General features: G+C 38.1%; 1 protein-coding gene across 1 annotated transcript in view; it reads left to right on the top strand.

Annotated features, from left to right (window-relative positions):
• Positions 1-558: 558 nt before the first annotated feature.
• Positions 559-23615, top strand: part of USH2A (usherin) — a 745506-nt gene continuing 722449 nt past the window's right edge. Inside the window, exons 1-3 of the mRNA XM_058701414.1 lie at positions 559-638; positions 1471-2159; positions 6171-6336. Coding sequence (XP_058557397.1) covers positions 1675-2159; positions 6171-6336 — 651 coding nt within the window. The 5' untranslated portion in view covers positions 559-638; positions 1471-1674. The remainder of the gene's footprint in view (positions 639-1470; positions 2160-6170; positions 6337-23615) is intronic.

Below are 23615 nucleotides of genomic sequence, written 5' to 3'. Positions count from 1 at the left end.
GCTTCAGAATATTTTGCATCTAGGATGAGATATCTCAGTAGAGAAGGGAGAATTTTGAATATAATAGAAACTACATAGAATTGACATCAAACATGTACTCATGCATATATACATATTCATATCCAATTAGGCAGCTAAAAAGTCAATAATCCTCTTGCTTCTGTAGTTTAATTAAAATCTCTCATTTTCAAATGCAACATTTAGAGATAACATCAGCTGCTCCTCATGAAGTAGAGAAACGTGTTTTTAGAAGGGGGTATCCAGGGGTGAAGAAGGCAGCAACAATAAAGCAGTCAACAGAAACTTACATCCATGGACCAAGCTGTTAGGGCCTCAATATACTAAGGTTTAGAATTCCATTTTGTTTCCCCAGAAAGGAGAAAGGGCACTGGAAATGACTCCTTGTGTTACTGTATTAGTGGCAGGTCATTTTGACTCCATGATTAAATGGATGGAGGTGTGCGAAAGCGGTAAAGGGGAGGGGCTAAACGGGGATTATGGGTTAAGGTGTACTGCTACTTTAAAATTATGCATGCCTGGCCCCATCCAGGTCCCTCCCACTGCTTGAAGCACCTGCTGGAAGCCTGGGGAGTTCAGTTCCAGGCGGGCCACCAAGCAGACTGCGCTCTGAGTTTCAGGTAACCAAGTGTTTGCCGTGCAGAATACTTTACTTGGGCACCCACGTCTTCCTTGCAGAATTCCTGCTGCTGTGGCCTATTTGCTAAGAGTAACCCGGGGGTTACCGCAGCGTTGCCAGGCAACGAGGGACAGCGGTCCTGTGAAGAGCCATTTGTCACACTGAGGGGACTGGTTGAAATGCAATAAAGAGATGGTAATTCAGCTTATTTATCAATACAATTACTTACACAGTATTAGGGGTCCATATTTAACCTACAAATACATAGTCATAGGAGGAAACACGAACACAAACGTTTGCTAAATACTAAGGCATAGGACAGACAGATGGTGTTGGGTTTCTAATCAGCTTTCCTGTGAGCTTAAAGTTGCTGCACATGCTGGGTTGGGGGAAAGGCCCAAAGCGCTTTGCCAGCTTTATTTCGGACATCTGTAAGTTAGCTGTGTGCTACAACATAAGGTGCCCGTCTAAAGAAAATCTATGCAATTCTTTACCTTGTTAAGTAGATAGTGCTAATTCCCTGGGGGAGAGTAGCACTCTTAAATTGCTGTGTGGTAAAATGTATTCACAAGAAGTATATGTGTATCCGTGTATGACTATACATGGGAAACTGGTCGTCCTGGGCACTTTCAAAGTGTCTGATTTGCCCGGTACAAAGGTTACCTAACCAAAGAATAAGTGTTTTCCTCTAGACAGTGTGTTTCAGAATGTTTTTGCTCTTTGAGAAGTTCAGTAATGTTTCTCATGGGGGGCTCACAGTCCGCAGGCTTGGGATGAACTTAAATTTTAAAGATGTAGCAGCTTTTCCTTGACACTTTGTTTTTGATTCCCAGACACCAGCTGCTACTCATGTCTTCACCGTTGCTAAGAACGTCTGTGGTATTACCTCAGTGTGAAAACGTGTCTGCAGCTTCCCGAAAATGGAGTATCTCAACGTTCCTTAAAGCACCCTGCTTTAAAGTGTTGCTGGCAGGCGGCATTGGCCTTATTATTTATTTAGGAATGCTTTATCAGGAGGAGAATGCTTTTTTGTGAACATGAGTCGCCTGGCTCTTTCACCGGGCTTCCGCTTCTTGTCCCATGTCATTGCAACATTGACCTTTGCGTATTTCGCTGCCATCTCGCTGGCTGACTCACAGGGCCTTTTCCCGAGGCTGGAGAACGTGGGAGCTTTCAAGAATGTTTCCATCGTGCCACCCCAAGCAACATGTGGGCTCCCAGGCCGCAGCACTTTTTGTCAGAGCTCCACTGCTGCCGCCAGTCTGCAGTTCTGTACCCAGCGGATGTGCATCCAGGACTGCCCATACAGGTCTTCACCGCCCGGCCACATCGCTCTGTTCTCCGCGGGCCTCGGGAGCTGCATCACCGTAGACAAGCGTGATCTGTGTCCCAACGCTCATAGCAATTCCACAAGTTTTATTTTTGGAAATCACAAGAATTGCTTTTCTTCTCCTCCTTCTCCAAGGCTGGCGGCATCATTTACTCTAGCTGTGTGGCTGAAACCTGAGAAGGAAGGTGTAATGTAAGTAGTGGAGTGAGTGTAAGCTTTCCTAGGGGTCCTGAGCCATAGTAGTGAAGACTGTTGCAACACGAATCCTTAAACTAGAAACGAAGGCGAACGCTGGAATCCATGCAGTTGAAGACCAGTTGCTATGGCCGTCTTCCTGTTTAAGTTTACATTGCAAATATTGTTTTCCCAAATTTACAGTTGTTTCTCCTTTCCATGGATGAAGTGAGCCCTCAAAAAAGAATATGTTAAGATAGCTTCCTTGCAGACAGACGTGTTTACACGTGTCTCATGTATTCCCTGGTCGTTTAGCCAAACCTTTGGTCTTGGCCTTCAGAGGCTCAGCCAGGCTCAGTGTGAGCTTTACAGTGCACGGGCTAGTAGTACAAATAATTGATATTTCCTAAGTCTTGATCTAGGTTTTTATAAACAACCTGCTCCTGCTGGAGTATAAAATTTTCATCAGGCAGATGGCTCTCTAAGGGCTTAGGACTGTCTTTAATTCATCCGTATTTTCCCAGGAAGAGGTGTTTGTTTGACTCATGGAAGATGCCCAATAACATGAGTTGAATAAATGAATAATCCTCTAACTCTGAAAGGATACAGCTTTTTGCCCTTTGCCTTGTCGTGTCTCCTGTTAGGAAATATATAGATAAGCATAAAAGAGTCCCAATAGATTTTATGCCATCGATCCCACTAGAAATGCCTTCAGTGAGTTTGTAGTGGGGCTTTGTCATTTTTTGTTTATATAATCACTTGGTTTTCATTCTGTAATATTTTCTAAAACTGACATCTCGTGTTTTCCCTAAGTATTTAGAGCCAATCTGGAGATTTGAATAAGTAAGGAAGTTTTGAGGCACTTTTTGTTTATCTTTTGTCTTCCTGTAGAGCTTTTGGCTCTCCCCCTTGTGACGGTTTCTTTGTTTGAGAGCGTTAACCAAATATCTAAAAACTTGTGAAACAAACCAGAAAAGTCTTATAATCTTATAAGCAAATATGACTTAAATGTCTTTGGTGTTTAGTTTTAATTTGCCAAGTGAAAGTCGGCATTTTTCTTCATGTGAAGTGAAAATGATCACAAAGCATTATTTCTATTTCTGTGTCATCCCTAAAAGAAAACCCTGTTTTCTTACTGTTTGAAATGTTAGTAAAGCCAACCTACTCCGTTTATGTAAAGAGTGTCCAAGAATTGTCTGTTGGCAAATATGGCTGGGAAAAACTTTTTTTTTTCCCCCAAGTGCCCCCTCCCCCTCCCCAGGAGATCTGTCTCTACCAAATTCTTCTCCTATTGGTATCATTTAGTATAAATAAGATAGAGGGGTATTGATAGAGGCAGTGGCACATGGTTTACGGTCTGGAGAGTTCCATGCATCAAGGTCGTTTTCATCCTCAAAACTAAAATAACTATGGGAATTGGGGGAATTTCGGGGTGTTTGCACTAGATAAGTAAAACAAACAAAACATGGATTATCCAATTATTGTTTATCCAGGAGCAGAATAAATCCAGTTCCTAAATATTTTGCTACCTGCCTTCCTTTCACATTCATTATCTACCAAAGCTAGTATGTTTACAAGCAAACAAAATAGCAAGGAAGATAATCAATAACATATTAAGAAATGCATTTTCAGTAAGCTTGGGAAAATAAGCCTGCATTTGGCAAATACATTCTTGAGTAATGGTCACATTTTAACTTGTTGGTTTAAACTCAAGTAAAACGAATGCAGGCAAACTCTTCTTAGACCTTAGAGATCTTATGGCAGGGGGTAAAGAGACAACTCTTTTCATCCCAGTGATTTAAAAATATCTATCCACCAAAGGGTTAAAAAACACAGACTTTCTATGAAGACTTATCTCTACTTTATATAAAACCTTTATGCCAATCTATTTGCCTATGTTAAAAAATATACTTGTTCTCATAACTTTATCACGAAATATGTGTACAAAATCTAGGAAGACCAGTAACAGTGAAACAGTAACTGGTAGTGTTCTCCAATCTTATTCTTACCTCTTAACTCCACAAAAGAATAAATGCAAGTGAGAAGCAATAATTTGTGGAAAACGTAACCTGTAAGGAAAGTTTTGTTTGTTTGTTTGTTTGTTTTTTAATTTATTTTTGGGACAGAGAGAGACAGAGCATGAATGGGGGAGGGGCAGAGAGAGAGGGAGACACAGAATCGGAAACAGGCTCCAGGCTCCGAGCCATCAGCCCAGAGCCTGACGTGGGGCTCGAACTCAGACCGCGAGATCGTGACCTGGCTGAAGTCGGACGCTTAACCGACTGCGCCACCCAGGCGCCCCTGTAAGGAAAGTTTGAAAACATATTTAGTAATTATTCTTGGTTTTCCCCATCTTATCTTTGCCTCTTTGATACTTTCTCTTCTTGATTTGGTCATTGAACATCATCTCTTGAGAGTCTGCTCTATATCAGGCTCTGCTTTGTTCTCAGAAACCTCATGACTAATGGGAAGACAGATGGATCGGTGTCATTACGTTAAAAAAAATGTTTATTTATTTTGAGAGAGAGTGAGAGCGCGCATGCACGTGCACAAGTTGGGGAGGGCCCGAGAGAGAGAGGGAGAGAGAGAATCCCAAGCAAGCTCTTCCACTGTCAGTGCAGAGCCTGACATGGGGCTCAAACTCATGAACAGTGAGATCATGACCTGAGCTGAAATCAAGAGTTGGAAGCTTAACTGACTAGGCCACTCAGGAGCCCTGTATCAGTGTCATTATTGAGGCAGCAAGTGAATACCAAGGAAGGTCCCTTAAGCAGTCTTCAGCCAGGAAGAAGGGTATTCCACGACCAGGCATAATCGTGGAGATGCTGAGCTGAGTAGGAGGCAACTGGGTGAAGAAAGGGAACCAGACTCCTCCAGCATCTGATGAAATTCTCCTCCGTGGGATGTGCCACCTTGTTGAGTTCTTGTCTGTGACATGTAGGCTGATGGGCATCTTTCAGAGCTAGTCATTTGGGGAGATGTTAATGGCTAATGTCAGGGATATTTGTCTTTAAATAACAGATCTTTGGGAATAATCCACTCAGGAGACTACAAGCAAGCATTTATAATATTCTGCTAAAAAGTTGAGTTGCTACATTGAATGTGATAGGAGTGAGCTTAAGTTCATAACTGTTTCTGTTCAGTGTCTGGTAATATGCAATGATATAATTAACTTAAAATAACTTATATTAAACACAAATTAACATAGAAAATATATATTTATAAAAACACCATCTGTCGACTTAAAGGGATGGGGTAAGTGTGCCACTGTGGTAAGGATAGAAGTCATTTTTAAAAAATAGTTGGATAGTTGGCCTGACAGAAGAGCTAGAAAGTTCTTGACAATTCTTCTTTTTTATCAAAATATGATTTCACTGTGTTCTTTACAAGATTGTATGACCTTTTATCCAAGATCATCAACGTTATCTCGGTGTCTCAGTTGGACTGTGTGGCCATGGAGAGCCAGCCAGTCCTCTTACAGACACTGGCTTTGACTTCTGGCCAGTCAATGATGAAGTAAGAAGAAGCTGTAGTTGTCCATTCTCCATTTCATCATGGGAATTAAATAGAGCACTTCTGACTTCAGGGCTAGCAGTCTTCTATGGACACTAAATTCTCTTTGCATTAAAAAAAAAAAGAGAAAGATTTGCACCGGTGACTCAATACCCAAGCTGGACGTAGCGTAGCGTGCTGCTTCCTATAAAAGAAATAGCAGAAGACTAATGAGCCAATAGGCTAAATGTTGGTTTTGCAGGATGACTCAACCACTGTCGTTTCCACCATTAATCTCTAATAAAGGGTGTTGAGGTTCTGGGGAATATACTGTAAATAAAGATTCCAGTTTTAAAAAATTGAAATTAAAGGGCTTCTTAATTGGAGTAAAACTTGGCTCTGCATAGAATGGCATTCAGGCACTAATTCACAGTGCACCTTCTGAGTGGGGTTTTCATGCCCCCGTAACTGCACAATTGCCTTAGCATGTCTTTTGGTTGGATGCTGACCTTTTCTCTTTTCTGGTTGCTTCCTAAGGTGTGTTATAGAAAAGACGGTGGATGGGCAGATTGTGTTCAAACTTACAATATCTGAGAAAGAGACCATGTTTTATTATCGCACAGTAAATGGTTTGCAGCCTCCAATAAAAGTAATGACACTGGGGAGAATTCTTGTGAAGAAATGGATTCATCTTAGTGTGCAGGTGAGTAAAATAAAAAATATTTAACATTTGGTTAAACACGAGGATCCGTCTTCCTTTCTTTCCTTACATGGCATCTCCCTACAAGATCTGAAGCAGTATTTTTAGATTTCATTTACGTGTAAATGACAACTAAAGAAAAATAACATTTAAATGACCTAATGATGTATCGCTTGATAGTCCGGCATTTCCCCCCTCACCACTGCTGTGAAAACTCCCACAGAAGCTTAGGACAATGCTCTTTGGGATGATGACAACCTCAGGGAATTTTTGTTTTATTTGGTTAGTATATTTTGCTAAACAATGTGGAAGGGCTCTTTCAGTGCCTAGTACTAATTTTGCCAGTCATGGCAGCATTACCACCCCCTCCCCGCCAGCCTGGCTGTCTTTCCCAGATAGCATCTGATGATGTGAGTGAAATTTGGCTGTTGCATTAAAATGCTGACCTTAGAACTAATGAACTTTACACTTCAAACACTCAGAAAGTGTTATATTATTACTTTAGTTGTCAGCCACAGTTTGTTTTAGCCTTAGAAGCTGTTAAAGGCTGAGAGAACTGTGAGCTATCTGGTATTTTACAGTTCCTGGGAATGCAGACAGAGTGTATCCTTTTTTTTTTTTTTTTTTTTCCTCCAGGGTACTGGAATGGCCCAATGTGGCCAAAAGTCATCCTTGTCTTTCATACCAGATGTCCCGTGTGTGTAGTCCCAATTCCTCGTACTCACAGGAGTGGCCAAATAGGGGTTCGTGCAAACCCCATTCACATTAGAGGATAATTGTACCCTTATTCTTTTTTTACATTTATTTATTTATTTAATTATTTTATTTATTTATTTATTTATTTATTTATTTATTTATTTAGAGAGGGAGAACATGAGCAGGTGAGGGAGCAGAGAGAGTGGGAGAGAGAGAATCCCAAGGAGCTTTGTGCTGTCATCTTGCAGCCTGACATGGGGCTTGATAAACTGAATCATTAAATCATCACCTGAGCAGAAACCAGGAGTCAGATGCTGAACCAACTGAGCCACGCAGGCATCCCATACCCTCATTTTTTTTTATTGAAATGATCTTTGATTTCTCACACTGTTCTTGTAGCCTGAAGCAGTTATCAAGTAGACTTCCTTAGAGGGCCTTGAGAATTGTTATTTGGGTTTTAAAGTTTATTTCAGCACAGATATCATTCTTGAGGATTTCAGTATACTTTGTGACATATCTTTGTTTTGCCTGATTATAACTGTGAAGTTCTGTCATGCCTTTGCATAGTGCATTAAAGGCCTTAGGAAGAAAATTTAAAATATAAATGCAAAGAGGTAACAATGATTGATTTCTACAGGAAGGTATTGACAAAGTAATATCAAATCAGGGTGTTTTGCCTTATCTACTTGGCTTTTACTTAGCATATGGGTTTATCAAATGCAGTTGGCAGGGGGCAACATTCCAGAGCACTAGGGTTTGGAGGGTAAATCATGTCTGGTTATAAGGCCCTGTCTATAGCACATGATGGGTTCAATCTGGTGGTGTTTACTTCTCATTTGTTTGGTAGTTACAGATAGGGGACTAATTTGTTCTGTATCTTGAAATTGTCCATTTCCCCCACTGACCAGTGCAACAGAATTGGTTTATAATGTTAAAAATAGGAAAATAGAAACTGTTGAAGAAGATGTCAAATAGATAATGTTGGTTACGTATCTTTGTATAAACAATTGTTAAAAAATGTTTTTTTTTTTTTTTTTTTTTTTTACTTCCCTTTATTTTGCCTTATCTGCGAAACTGCCATGTTTTGGCAGGAAATAGTACATTAAAAGCTTTACAAAAGAAAGTTTAAAATCCAAATGTGAAAAGGTAACCCTGACTGAATTACTCTCCTAGGAGTAAAATGCTCTTAGAGTGCCTGTTGAAATCAGCATTATCATTTCAATACATGTCAAATATGAGTCATTTCCTAGTTTAGGCAAAAAATTTCTTTATAAATCATTAAGTTGTTCCCTTCTTTAAAGAAAAGGTTAAAGTCCTTATGATTTAATGAGACTGCTTTATTTCATACCTGTTTGACTATCAAGAGAAAACTTGTCCTCTCCAATTTGTATATTTCTTTTATTTTTTTTTTGCATAAGTTTTCCCCCATTCTTCATTTTACATTAAAACTATGAAGTGGTCATAAAACATTAGAAAAACCATATCGATCAGTCACTGGTTCACCTGGCATTTTTTAGTGGATTTGGAGACACCCAGCATTATGAGAATCTGGATTCATTCAAATGAAAATTAGAGTGATTATTGACTCTAAATCAGGTTCTGCATAGGCTTCCTTTAAATTTGACATCAGTTTGAATACATTTAAGATATTATGAAATTTATAACAATTCATATTATAGATGTTTAAAAAGGAACATGCTCATTCTTTAATGGGTGTTATAGTGTAGTAGGGAGGATAAGAGATCACAATTAGGGATAATTTATTCAAGTAATGCTACTCGGTCGTCTTAACAAAACCATTTGACTTAGTTTCCTTACTTATGTGATACGAGGTTTGGACTAGGTGATAAAGGGAGGCTTCCCTGAATCCTTTCTGAATGCACATAAAGGAGTAAGTGGAGTGTGAAGTGAGGCACAGTTGAAGTACAAAAAGCTCTTGAGTGGGGCGCCTGGGTGGCTCAGTTGGTTAAGCATCTGACTTCTGCTCAGGTCATGATCCCACGGTTTGTGAGCTTGAGCCCTGCTTTGGGCAAGCTCTGTTTCTCTTTCTCTCTCTCTCTCTCTCTCTCTCTCTCCCCCTCCATTCACTTATGCCCTCTTTCTCAGTCTCTAAAAAATAAAGAAAAGAAAGCTCTTGAGTTGTGTGGGGTTGTCTAGATGGTGACAGAGCCTGCTCTGTGAGCTTACCATCCGGCTTATGCTTTTCTCTGCTTCCCCACGCTGTCTAGCATTCATAGAGAAACATCTTTTTTGGTAGATTTTCTGGCCAAGATATGGACAAAAGCAGTTTCCAACTCTGTCACTGTATACCTGCAAAGAATATGTTATAAAATGTAACTTGCTGTTGCATTATTATATAGTACATCCAAATTCTGTTTGATTTGTGAATTAGAGATTTCTATCATGCTGGGCATAAGATAGAGCACATAATCGATAATCCAGTTTAGTCTCATTTCGGATTGCAAATCTAATTAATGTGTATGCATATTTTTACTCATCTTCCAATATGGTCATAAAGCAATGAATTTATATGGGATGTGCATGTGCATGTGTGTATATGTGTGTGTAAAAATAAAACACCTTTACTCATAAAATTGGCTCAGAAACCAGAATTTAACTTACAAAGGGCTAGTGACATAAAATTAATGAACAGGTCTGACCTTACACCTTACCTCAGACAGTTCACTCAGTATCAGCTTTCCATCAGTAAAATCAGAATTTTAATTTCCCAAATTCAGAAAACAGAAATGAGTTTTAAATAATTAAATCCCTGGGCAAAAAAGATGCCAGGAAGAGGCAGACATACTGAACATTGGAGGTCTAGTTTCTTAAACAAAAGATGCCTGATGTTATAGTAATGGATCTAACAGCTTTTATTCTAGAACTAGCGTTTTGAAGCTTCAACCTGTTGGAAAATGATTAGTTTTTAAATTAATATTCATTCAGGGACTTGAATCTGACACGATTGCCAATTTAAATTTCACTTTGGGGTTTAATATATTGGCTATTTCAAATTATATCAAGCTGAAATTCGTTATGTCATATTTTTTGTACTAAACCTGGAAAAAATCAATTCAGACTTTTTATTATCAAATGGGGAACACTGATAACATTAGCAGATTTTTTAAAGCTTAGTTTTCATATTGAATCAGCACGTGCTTCTAGTTCTTGTGAGAGATCTCTTTTGATTTTCTTTCTCAAAAAAAAAGTTTTGAAATACCTGAAGAATTTTACTTCCACAGTTCGTTATGGGTTGGTAGGTGAGACAACTTAACAGCATGCTCACATTTAGATGCCTATCATTTAAAAGTAGAAACTCAGCCTTTCTTATGAAAATACTGTTTTCCCTTAAACAGTTCCACGTATTTTATAGGACAAATAGCATCAAAGAACCATCAGTATAGAAATCCTTCAGTAATTATGCTGAAATATAGTAAAGCAATTTATAATTTGAAACTGATAAGATACTGCAACTCTGGAAGCAAGAAATGGTTTAGCAGGGAGGTTATATGCATTTTCTATGCTCTTTTTGAAGGCTCCTTGAGACCCTGACAGTTCAAGAGCCAAAGACGGTTCTAGCGACGGTAATGTGAAAAAGAGCAGTTCTAATCTAATACAATGAAGGAAAGAATGCATGGTAAATCAAGTTTTTGGAATCAATAGATGAAGAATAGGGGGTTCATAATCACTGTTTGTTCATGAAATACGTTCTTTTGATTTATGTATTCAATCTGAAAAAGGAAAACTATTGATAGTTCTGAAGAAAAAGAAAATGCAATTTAGCCAACATTTGCGAGAATAGATAAACCAAGTCTCTCAATTAATCTCTGCGGTGTATGCCCATGTGCACACTTTATAAAGGTATTCCCATGTCTCTATTGATTGAGGGAACATAGAATGTCCATGCAACCTGATGGAAGCTTCCTCATTCAGTCCAGTAAGCTCTGTGCACTGGGATTCTCATGGGAATACCACCTCAATTCTCATCCCAAAAGACTCTCAATCCACATTGTTTCTTTAATAATTTCCAAAGCTTTTACCTACAAGTGTCGATGCAAATGTTAAACATTGCTTATTTGTGCAAAGCCTTCTGTTTGTATCCAGCCAGCCGAATGTCACCTGAGTTAGTTGAATAGTTTTAGTTATCTAAAACTAATTACATATTCATTGAATTTACCAAATTATATTTTAGAATAATCAGTTAAAAATGCTGATAATAATAGCTGCCATTGAGCACCGATTATATGTACTGTATTAAGCATGGTATATGGTTAAATTTTAAGTGCTAATAACAGTTCTGTGCCATTGGCTTATCTCCATTTCAGAGATGAGAAAAATGATCCTTGGATAGGTTAAGTTAGATTTATAGTCTCTAGTTTTTCTGATCTTTAGCTAAAAATATAAGTTGCCATGAACCTAGGTCACTATGATGATCTAAGGAGTAGTTATTTGAATCCCCTTACCTAAAAAACAAAGAACTGAAGACATATTTGTAAAATAAATTGTTTTTCTTCCCGTTTGTTGTAATGTAAATATTTGTAATGCTTCACATAGGGACATGATTTGTACAAATAATTAAAATCAATGTATTTTACAACTATATCACTCATTGCGACAAATGGTTTAAATGTACAACAGCGTGTAATTTTATAAAAAGTTCTGCTCTATATGTCTATGGTTTATGGCAGTCAGGAATGACTACAGTGGGTTAAAGAAAGAATATCCCACTTAACTCATCCTGCTCACCTGATCCATGACATGCAGAACCAAGACTTGTTGTGATCCAACAAAATAAAAAGGAGGGATTCTTTCCACTTGATTATGGAGAGAGGTGAAACCATCGAAGTAAAAATTATTCTCTGTATATTTTTGCATGTGACTTTAAACTACAATATTTCGTCAGAGGGCAAGGCTTTAATTGTTGACATTTTACTTAAAAACTGTGCAACCTTAAGGAAAATCATGTAACTCCTCAAAATGTTACCTGCCCATTAGAAATTGTGAACAAAGATAAACCCCAGCCTATTTGGCTTACACCATAAATGTGACATGTAAAGAAAATAATGCTTGTTAAAGCATATTATAGTCTGCTATGATGGAGCTTACAGTCTATTAGGAGAAAAAGACAATCAAATAATCACACCATTGAAAGCAAAATTATAACTGTGATATGTTCTATGGGATCATATGAAGGACAATTTGATCATATCACTGAAGTCAAGGAAGGCTTACTTGAAGAAATTATATTAGACATGTGTATTAGTGTTCTAGGTCTGCCCTGAAAAAAGGCACCAACTGGGTAGCTTAAAACAAAAATTTATTGTAACACAGTTCTTGAGCTAGAAGTTTGAAATCAAGGTCCACACAGCCATGCATGCTTTCTCTATAACCTGTTGAGGAGTGTCCTTCCTTGCTTTTGGCCTCTGCTGTTTGCCAGCAACACTTAGCTTTTAAAAGTTTTTTGTCCATTCATCTCTGAAGGAGAGAGACAGAGAGCGACTGGGGGAGGGGCAGAGAGAGAGGGAGACAGAGATTCCAAAGCAGGCTCCAGGCTCTAAGCTGTCAGCACAGCGCCTAACACTGGGCTCGAACTCATGAACCTTGAGATTATGACCTGAGCTGAAGTCAGACGCTTAACCAACTGAGCCGCTGAGGCACCCCAGCAATTCTTAGCTTTAGATGCCTCACACCAAATCTCTGCCTCCATTATCACCTGGCCATCTTCTCTGCTTGTGTCAGTGTCTTCTCTTCCTATAAAGAGCCTACTTATATCAGATTAGGACCCACCCTAATTCAGTAAGACTTCATTTTAACTGATTGTATCTGGGAAGCCCCTATATCCAAAAAAGGTCATTTTTATAAGCACTGGGAATTAACATTTCAATCTGTCTTTGTGGGGGACACAATTCAGTGGATAATGAGATGTATTCAATAGAATGCATAGGATTCAACTAGGCAAAGAAAGTAGAGAACATTCTATACATGCATAGCAAATCACACAAACACCCTTTCATAAAAGAGAATATGTTCCATGTGAACAATTAAAAGGCCTGTATGGGTAGAATGCAGCAAAGCGGAACAGCATGTAAAATAAGCCAGAGGGTTTGGAAGAGGCTATATATATATTTTTTTTTAATTTTTTTTTCAACGTTTTTTATTTATTTTTGGGACAGAGAGAGACAGAGCATGAACGGGGGAGGGGCAGAGAGAGAGGGAGACACAGAATCGGAAACAGGCTCCAGGCTCCGAGCCATCAGCCCAGAGCCTGACGCGGGGCTCGAACTCACGGACCGCGAGATCGTGACCTGGCTGAAGTCGGACGCTCAACCGACTGCACCACCCAGGCGCCCCATGGAAGAGGCTATATTTTAAAGAACATAGTTGGCCATGTTAAAATGTTTTTAGTGGGACTGTACTGAAATGTTTTATGTAAGAACCAGGAGATGGGGGGGGGGAAGGGGACGGAGGGAAAATGTATCACCTAAGCAGATGATCTTTTCATAAAAACCCCTTTGGTTTCAGTGAAGGAGAACAGTTTGCGTGAGGTTAAGCATAAAAGGTTGTTAGGCTGTGCTCATGCTCCCCAGTGAGACAGAAGTATACCCTGAGCTATAATAATGATAGCAGATATTTAGAGACGTGGTCATGTTTGAGAGCTATTTGGGAATTTAAAACAAAGAACTTGTTGATGGAAGAAATTGGAGGTTAAGGGAAGGGAATTCTGTCTGATAAATCCCAGATTTCAGGCTTGGACAATAAATTGGATGGATATGTTTCATTTGCTTAAATAGAAACACTAGAGGAGAATCAGATTTTTGATACTTGGCACAAATGAGCTAGAATTCAGCTCAAGGCAATAATTCTCAATTGTAGAAATCATTAGTATTGTAGAAACTTTAGAAAATATTTTGATGCCCATACTCTATTATGTCTTCGTTGATCTGGGGTGACGGCCAAGTATTATTTATTCTTTCCCTCCTTCCTCCATGGATTAAAAAGTATGTAACAAAATAAAATAATCTGAATTCAAGACCGGAAATGATCAGGAAAGATGTCAGGAAAGATGCATTTGGAAAGTAGCATGTGAGTTAACTCTTGAAGCTAGATGGGATTTAAATAGGTGGAGAAGAAGAGGAAGGAAAAATTCTATAGACCAAAAGCAGGGGAACAATTCCTCAGAGATGAAAATAGCAAAAGGTTTCACTAAGAGGGAAGGGTCTGAGTTTCTTAGAAAGATATACATCAAGTGTTAAATTAAAACAGGCTGAAAAAGATAGCTTAGAGGTTTACATAATGTTATGGAATTTTTTTTTTCCCTCCAGACCAGCAACCCATATATTTTCACCTGTTCCTAGTCCAATCTATTTGGTAACTACTATAAACCATTAGTATAGAAACAATGTGTGTGTGTGTGTGTGTGTGTGTGTGTGTGTGTGTGTGTATGTCAAAAAAATTAGCTAATGTATGCAGAAAATCATTACACATCACATTGTAATGTTTATCCTTTTCAAATCTGAATGTTATCAGTCTCATATATCACAGCAAAAAATTAAATTCAGTAAGTCCTTTCCTATGGAAAACACATCCAATCAAGATCTAAATCAAGCTGGGAGTAAATAAATATTTCAAGTTAGAAAGTGGTATTTGAAGAATTGACCATTTTTTCTTGCTTGAAAATGGCTGATTCTCAGTTAATAGGGCCAATAGCTCTAAATATATAGCCAATAGCTATAAAATACAAAAAGAAAAAATATATAAAATAGTACACATTATTACATATACTACTAAAATCGAAAGTTGCTATAAAAAGGAGAGTATTTTCCAATGTCTATGTATTTGTTTCAATGATCTCTAGTCTTGAAATGCCACTATGGTAATTCTGTAAAATTTGTAATGGTCAAAATTTGATGGTAGTGCTTTTTAAAACCTATCTTATTTAATGGAATTGTCATTTATATTATATCATTTTCATCTAAGAGCCAAATATAATAAGACCGATAATTTGTGCTTTTTTTTGTGGATAGGCATTCTTGTGCCCACAGGGCTAACTGATGCCTTCAGTTATACATGAACAATTACCACTAAAGTCAGAAAGAGAACAGTGTGCGTATAACCTAGGGCAGAGTTTGGCCTATGGTATGTATCACTTGGTAATGGAATGGAGAATATGACTTTATTTAAACATGGACTTTAATAGTTTTATTTTCCCATACTGTTTCCCTTGGTATTTCTCTCTCTAAAATATAACATTCAAGTGTTCCCAGCAGCTGCATTGCTCTGGATGCATAATAAAGGCATATGTTCAAGATACTAGTTTAGATATCCATAAGCCAAAAAAAGAATAGTTAAAATTAAAACAAATTAAGAAAACTTTCCCAAGAATGGAAAGGCTTTAATAGGTTTTTTAATCTTCTAATTAACTACAGCACTGAAAAATACTGATATTTGTAAATTATTTATATAATTGTATATGTATATTATAAGCGCTTATGTCAGAAAAAGCAATTTCATTCTACTTTCTAAAGCTTACATGAAATAATCCCTAAAAAAATTGAATTGCATATTCTAAAAGTAGAAAAATAATTGGATCAATTTTGTTTATGCTTGGTGTTCATGCTTCTCAATCTGGGGAGGAAGGAAAGGATGAAAAAAATGGGGGCAGCAACAGAAGGCATTTGTGTTGCAGTGTAGAGAAGGTGGATAGAGAGGAGCCAGGGGCCTGGGGAGACTCAGCCTCTGTCAATTTCATTGTAGCAGAGGTTGACCAAGAAAGTTCAGATTATGGGGGTGCCTGGGTGGCTCAGTCGGTCGAGTGACCGACTTCGTCTCAGGTCATGATCTCACGGTTTGTGGGTTCAAGCCTCACATTGGGCTCTGTGATAAGGGCTAAGAGCCTGGAACCTGCTTCGGCTTCTGCGTCTCCCTCGCTCTCTGCCCCTCCCCCACTCACACTCTGTCCCTGTCTCTCTCTCTCTCTCTCTCTCTCTCTCTCTCTCAAATATAAATAAATGTTAAAAAAAAAAAATTGAAAAAAAAAAAGAAAGTTCAGATTATGGACATATAGTATATAACTTTAAGTTGTTTGTTTTCTGGGATACAAATCCCTTGTATTATCCTAATTGTACTAAGTTTGTTACATGCAGCCATTTTGGGAGTGTTGGCACTAAGGAATTTATAGAAAGGACTTGGCTTCAATGTTTGGGTTGAAAATCATGTAGAGATGCCCACCCTCCCCACCTCAACCCCACTCTCTGCCTAGTGACTCCCACTATGGTGCTATTCCTACTAGGAAGGAGGTGTGCCTCCAGGCCAAGGACAAAGCCTCCCTTCCCTAACCCCACTCCACACCCACTCCTTTATTGATCCATGCTAAGGCTTTGGGGAGCAGGAAGGTAACCATTCACGTGTGGCATCACAGGATCTGGCCCAGGGACTAGTCTCTGGGGACTCTCTTGCCCTCAGGTTTGCTCCATGCCCCCTCCCCCACCTCATCTGTGAGAGGTGCTCCTCCTTTTCTCAGGGAGCAGCCCCATGGCTCCAGTTGAAGATTCCTGACGGAAAGGTTGGCACCTAACACCCCATGGCTGACCTTTCCCTCTTTCCTCCTCCTACCCTTCCTCCCTCCTCCTTTCCTACAGCTCTCCTTCCCTCTCTGCTTTCCTTCCTTTCTCTTCAGGTCTGTGAGGTTGACTCTCCTAGAACAGGCTGTGACTCAGGGTTAGGTGATTTGGTGCTTTGTCAGGGGACCAGAGGACTGCCACCAGGCGAATGACTCACTTCCCCTGGTGGGGACAGCATGTGCAGTCTGCCTTAGTTCTTGTTGTCTGTGGCTGCTGGTCTGGTCACATCACCCCAGAGCAGGACTTCCTGCAGGTGGGTGGGGCCTTTGTGTTTTAAAGGGGGACTTCTCTGTCTGGCTTCTTCTGGAACATTCTCTTTTCCCAGACTTGGTTGAAAAGTGGGGTGGGGTTGGGGGAAAGTCTTGGCAGGCTTGGTATGTGCTCACTTCCTGGTTGTGCTTTAGTTGCCCTGAGCTGTGAGGGTCTGAGGGGCACTTCAGCGGAGGCACAGTGGGCGCAGGTAGGGCCGGAGACTATCAGGAGCAGGAGATACGTGGAAGTGTTTGATGCAAACATCTGCATTTTTTTTAAAATATGAAATTTATTGTCAAATTGATTTCCATACAACACCCAGTGCTCATCCCAACAGGTGCCCTCCTCCATGCCCATCACCCACTTTCCCCTCCCACCCACCTCCCATCAGCCCTCAGTTTAGTCTCAGTTTTTAAGAGTCTCTTATGGTTTGCATTTCCTTTTCTTCAGGTCTGATGAAAGGGCCAGATGAGCAGGCAGAGAATAACAATAGGCAAGTGTAAGATTACTTTGAAATTAAAAAAAGAGAAATGGAGAAAAGAGGAGAAAAAAGAAAAATGTTGGGGGGGTGCTCATCTGAAATACAATATTCCCTAAAGGGGGACCCTATGTATTCCCCCCTATGTTCAGTTTTCCTGGCCTGACAGAGCCTGCCTCAGCTCACCGTGGTGGTACACAGTCTAGTGCCCTAGAGCTCATTAGAAGAAGGCAAACAACTGTTGAGCAGAATTGGTATAGTCCAATAGGTCTACCATTTTCATGAATACCTACAAGGTAGAAATGCCTGTACTAGCCTGGAATGGGCCCCTTAGATGCAGATACCTTGAAGCTGTTTCTTAGGAGTGCCTCCCCAGCCCCCCCCTCCCCCCAAATGTAGGGAGATAATAAAAACAAAGGATTGAGCTGCAAATGAGATGAACTCTGTGAGTATACATATTGGGACATATGCTATTATAATTTAATCCCCTAAAATGTCTGCAACAGTCTCAGGCAGAGCATCTTACAGTATGTGGGAAGAGACTTTTATAAATATTATAAAGAAGTGCAACCCAGAAATTTTGAAAACTGGGAAGCACTAAGCTCGGAGAGGCCTGGTATAGATAATGCTCATTTATATTTGTTTTTGTTTTTTATGTATTTGAGAGAGAAGGTGTGCATGCAAGAGAGGGAGGGCAGAGAGAGAGAGGGAGGGGCAGAGAGAGAGAGAGAGAGAGAGAGAGAGAGAGAGAGAGAGAATGAATCCCAAATAGGCTCTGTGTTATCAGCACAAAGCCCCATACGGGTACTTGAACTCAAGAACCACGAGATCATGACCTGAGACAGACTCAAACGTCAGACTCTTAACTGACTGAGCCACCCAGGTGCCCCTATGTTCTTGTTTATTTTTAGTTACATTAAAAAGAAAGATAATTCTAGATTAATAGGCACTTATGAGAAACAAACTAAGAGAGCCCATGTAGCCTTTATCCATTTCCACCAGTGGTAATTGCACAACTATTGTACAATCCTGTGACCAGGATATTGACATTGATACAATCCCCCTTCCCCATTCAATTTAAATTTCCTGTTTTTCTTGTACTGGTGCGGGTATAGTTCTGTACCATTTATCACATGTGTAGATTTGCACATCCACCATGGTCAAGATATAGAACAGTACCATCACTATGAGACTACCCATGTTGCCCTTTTATAAGTACTACCCACTTTGTTCCTTCCTTCACTGAAGCCCCAGATCCCTAACTTCTGGAAACCACTAATGTATTCTCCATTTCTAAAATTTTGTGTTTTCAAAATGTCCTATATATGGAATCGCACAATATGTAACCTTTTGAGTTTTTTTTTCCCTTCAATGTAATTCCATGGATATTCATCTAAGTTGTTGAGATGTCAATGGTTAGTTTTTTTTTTTGTTGATGAGTGGGATTCCATGGTATGGTATTGATGAACCAGTTTAATCATTCACCCTTTGAAGGACATCTGGGTCGTTTCCAGTTGTTGACTGTTAGGAATACAGTTAACATAAACATATATGGGTTTTGTTAACATACATTTTTATTTTTCTTAGATAAGTGCACAAGAGTGCTATTGTTGGGTTGTATGGCAGTTGCATGTTGAGTGCGTTAAGAAACTGACAAACTCGGGGCGCCTGGGTGGCTCAGTCGGTTAAGCGTCCGACTTCAGCTCAGGTCACGATCTCGCGGTCTGTGAGTTCGAGCCCCGCGTTGGGCTCTGGGCTGATGGCTCGGAGCCTGGAGCCTGCTTCTGATTCTGTGTCTGCCCCTCTCTCTGCCCCTCTCTCTGCCCCTGCCCCTGCCCCTGCCCTGTTCATGCTCTGTCTCAAAAATAAATAAAACGTTAAAAAAAAAAAAAAAGAAAGAAACTGACAAACTCTTTTCCAAGGTGACTGTACCATTTAAAATTGTGACCAGTATGAATGATTCAGTTTCTCTACAACCTTGCTGGTACTTAATGTTGCTGCTATTTTTATTTTAACCATTCTGATAGGTATGTTGTGATATTTCACTATGGTTTTAATTTGCATTTCCCCAATACCTAATGATGTTGAGTATCTTTTCACATGCTTGTTTGCAGTCTCTATATCCTATTTGTGACATGCCTTTTGAACATTTTCTAATTGTATTGCTTCTTTGTAGCTCCTTTTAAGAAAAATACTCTGAACAGAGTCTTTCACAGAACAAAAGTTTACGTTTTAATGAGGTCCAGTGTATTAGTCTTTTTTTTTTTTTTTTTATGGATCATGCTTTTAGAGTGAAGTCTATGGTTGTTCCGTTTTGTTTTATTTTGCTTTGCTTTGTTTTGCCTAGCCCTAAATCCTGAAGATTTTCGCCTATATTTTTTTTCCAAAAGCATTTTATTTTATTATTATTTATATATTTTTTATTTTAAACCTGTGTTCCGTTTTGAGTTAATGTAGTAGGTGTGAGATTTAGATTGAAGGTTTTGTTTGTTTGCTAGTGGATGTCCAAATAGTCCAGGAAAATTAGTTGGAAAGGGTATCCTTCCTCCATTGATTTGTTTTTGCACGTTTGTCAGATATCAGTTGGGCATTGTTGTGTGGGTCTGTTTCTGGATTCTCTATTCCTTTTCATTAATCTATGTGTGTGTCCCTCTATCGATATCACGTAGTCTCGATTACTGTGAGCCTTAATATCTGGTAGAGTGACTCCTCTTACTTCCTTTCTTTCTTCCTGCCTCTTCTTCTTTTTAAATTTTTTGTTTTACACTTTTCAGGGCCTGAGTCTTTCCATATAAGTTTTAGAATAAGTTTCACTATATTTGCAAAATGTCTTCTTCAGATTTTGGTAGCAATTACAATTAAGTCTATAAATCGACTTGTAGTAAATTGGTATTTTTAACTATGCTGAATTTTCTAATATATAAACATGGTATATAGCTCCATTTATTTATTTTTTGATTGCTTTTATCGGCATTTTATAATTTTAGTGTAAAGAGTCGGTACATGTTTTACTATTTATTCGTGTTTCATTTTCTTTAGAGTGACTGAAATTGGTCTTGTGTTTTAAATTTTGGTTTCCACATGTTTATTGTTAGCATATAGAAACATTATTAATTTGGGGGGGGTTGATCTTATATTTTGGGACCGCACTAAACTGATTTATTCTGCAAGTTCTTTTATAAGTTTGGATTTTCTACATAGGCAATCATGTCATTTACAATTAGTGGCAACTTTATTTCTTTTCAATCTGTATAGTTTTTATTTCTTGTTGAAGTAGCTAAAATTTCTAGTACCATGTTGACAAAGTGATAAGAGCAAACATCCTTGCCTGGATCCTAATCTTAGACAGAAAACTTTAGGTTTTTCATCATTAAGTATTATGTTAGCTGTAGATTTTTATACATGTTTATCAAGTTGAGGAAGTTTCCTTCTAATCCTAATTTATTGAGAGATTTTATTATAAATGTTGGATTTTGTCAAAGGTTTTGGTTGTATCAATTGATATGATCATGTGATTTTTCTTCTTTAGCCTGTTTTTTTATTATTTTATTTTTAAATATAATTTGTTGTCAAATTGGCTAACAATGTGTAAAGTGTACTCTTGGTTTTTGGGGTAGATTCCCGTGGTTCATCGCTTATATACAACACCAGGTGCTCATCTCAACAAGTGCCCTCCTCAATGCCCATCACCCATTTTTCCCCTCTCCCCCCAACTCCCCCTTCCACCCTCAGTTTGTTCTCTATTAATATGGTTGATTACAATGATTTTTCAAGTGTTGACCCAACATTACCTTCCTGGAATAAATCCCACTTGGTCATGATGGTAATTCCTTTTGTGCATTGCTGGATTTGATTTGCTAATATATTTTTGTGAGGATTTTTACATCTTTGTTCATGAGGTCTGTAATTTTCCTTTCTTTTACTGTCTTGTTATTAGGTTAATACTGTCTTCATAAAATGAGTTGGGAAGTGTTCCCTCCTTTTGTTTTCTAGAGTAGATTATGTAAGATTGGTGTTAATTCTTCCTTAAATGTTTCATAGAAGTCTTCAGATTTCCACTGAAATTGTCTGGCCTTGGAGATCTCATTTTTGGAGTTTTAAATAAAACTAGGATTCTTTAATAGTCACAAGAATATTTAGATTGTCTATTTCATCTTGTTTGGCTTTAGTTAGTTTGTAGTTTTCAGGGAATTGGTCCATTTCTTCTCTGTTGTTTCATTTGTAATATTGTACATATTATCCTTTTATTATCCCTTATTATAATTTTACTGGTTATATGTCTAAGATGATATTCCCTGTTTCATGCCTTTTCTTATATTTGTTTGTTATGCTAGCATTTTGTTAAGTCATGTTTATCAGTTTTATGGATATTTTTGAGAAACCAAATTGTCCTCTTGATTTGTCTCTATTTTCCTGTTTTTATTTCATGGATTTCTGATCTTATATTTATTATTTCCTTTCTTCTGCTTGCTTCAGGCTATTTTACTTTTTTTTTTTTTTTTTTCTAATTTCTTGAGGTAGGAACTTAGATAAATGTTTTAAGACCTTTTTTTTTTAAAAAAATAACATAATATTTAGTTTAGTTCTGTAATGTGTAATTAAATTTAGTGTTTATTGTGATATATTTCCCTCCTCATGCTATTTTGGCTGCATCCACATATTTTCCCCCATATTTTAATATGTTGTATTTTAATTTCATTCAGTTGTATGTCTTTTGTATTTCCTTTGAAACTTCCTCTTGACTCATGGATTAATTAGATATATATTGTTTAGTTTCCAAGAACATGAAGATTTCAAAAATTATATTTCTGTTATTGACTACAAATTTGAATCCACTGTGGTCAAAGAATGCACTCTATGATTTCAATTCTATAAAATTTGTTGGGGTTTATTTTGTTTTTAATGGACCTAGATGTAGGTAGTCTGACTTCAAGAGTGTTTCATGAGAACTTGAGGGGCACCTTGGTGGCTCAGTCAGTTGAGTGTCTGACTTCAGTTCAGGTCACGATATTGTGGTTCATGAGTTTGAGCCCCACGTTGGGCTCTGGGCTGATGGCTCGGAGCCTTGAGCCTTCTTTAGATTCTGTGTCTCCCTCTCTCTCTGCCCCTAACGTGCTCACACTCTGTCTCTCCCTCAAAAATAAATAAACAAAAAAAAGAGTGTTTCATGAGCACTTGAAATTAACGTGTATTCTGGTGTTTTGGGTAGCATGTTTTATATATATATTACATATATATGTTACATATAGTAAATATATATAATATATAAAAATATGTTATATATACTAAATATATAATATATGTTATAATATAATTATAATTAATATAATCATATAATTAAAATGTAATTAATATAATATGTAATGTATATTATATAGTAAGTATATAATATATATTATGTAATATGTAATATGCATTATACATAAAATATATGTAATATATGTAAAATATATAATATATAATATACTGTATATATTTGTATATATTCTGTATATCAATTTTCTATCTATATCAAACTATTGACCTACCTAATTTTGTAGATTTTATTTTTTTAGTTTATTTTACTTTATTTTTTATCTTTTTAAATTTACATCCAAATTAGTTAGCATATAGTGTAACAATGATTTCAGGAGTAGATTCCTTAGTGCCCCTTACCCATTTAGCCCATCCCCCCTCCTACAAGCCCTCCAGTAACCCTCAGTTTGTTCTCCATATTTATGAGTCTCTTCTGTTTTGTCCCCCTCCCTGTTTTTATATTACTTTTGTTTCCCTTCCCTTATGTTCATTCGTTTTTCTCTTAAAGTCCTCATATGATTTTTGACTTTCTCTGACTAATTTCTCTTAGGATAATACCCTCCAGTTCCATCCACGTAGTTGCAAATGGCAAGATTTCATTCTTTTTGATTGTCAAGTAATACTCCATTGTATATATATACCACTTCTTCTTTATCCATTATCCATTGATGGACACTTGGGCTCTTTCCATACTTTGGCTACTGTTGATAGTGCTGCTATAAACATGGGGGTGCATGCATCCCTTCAAAACAGCACACCTGTATCCCTTGGATAAATGCCTAGTAGTGCAATTGCTGGGTTGTAAGGTAGTTCTATTTTTAGTTTTTTGAGGAACCTCCATACTGTTTTCCAGAGTGGCTGCACCAGCTTGCATTGGCCACCAACAATGCAAAAGAGATTCTCTGCAGCCTCACCAACATCTGTTGCCTGAGTTGTTAATG

This window comes from Neofelis nebulosa, chromosome 15 (assembly GCF_028018385.1).
Source record: "Neofelis nebulosa isolate mNeoNeb1 chromosome 15, mNeoNeb1.pri, whole genome shotgun sequence".
Taxonomy (NCBI): Eukaryota; Metazoa; Chordata; class Mammalia; order Carnivora; family Felidae; genus Neofelis; species Neofelis nebulosa.
Note: the sequence above shows the minus strand (reverse complement) of the source record. Positions and strands in the feature narration are given on the sequence as shown.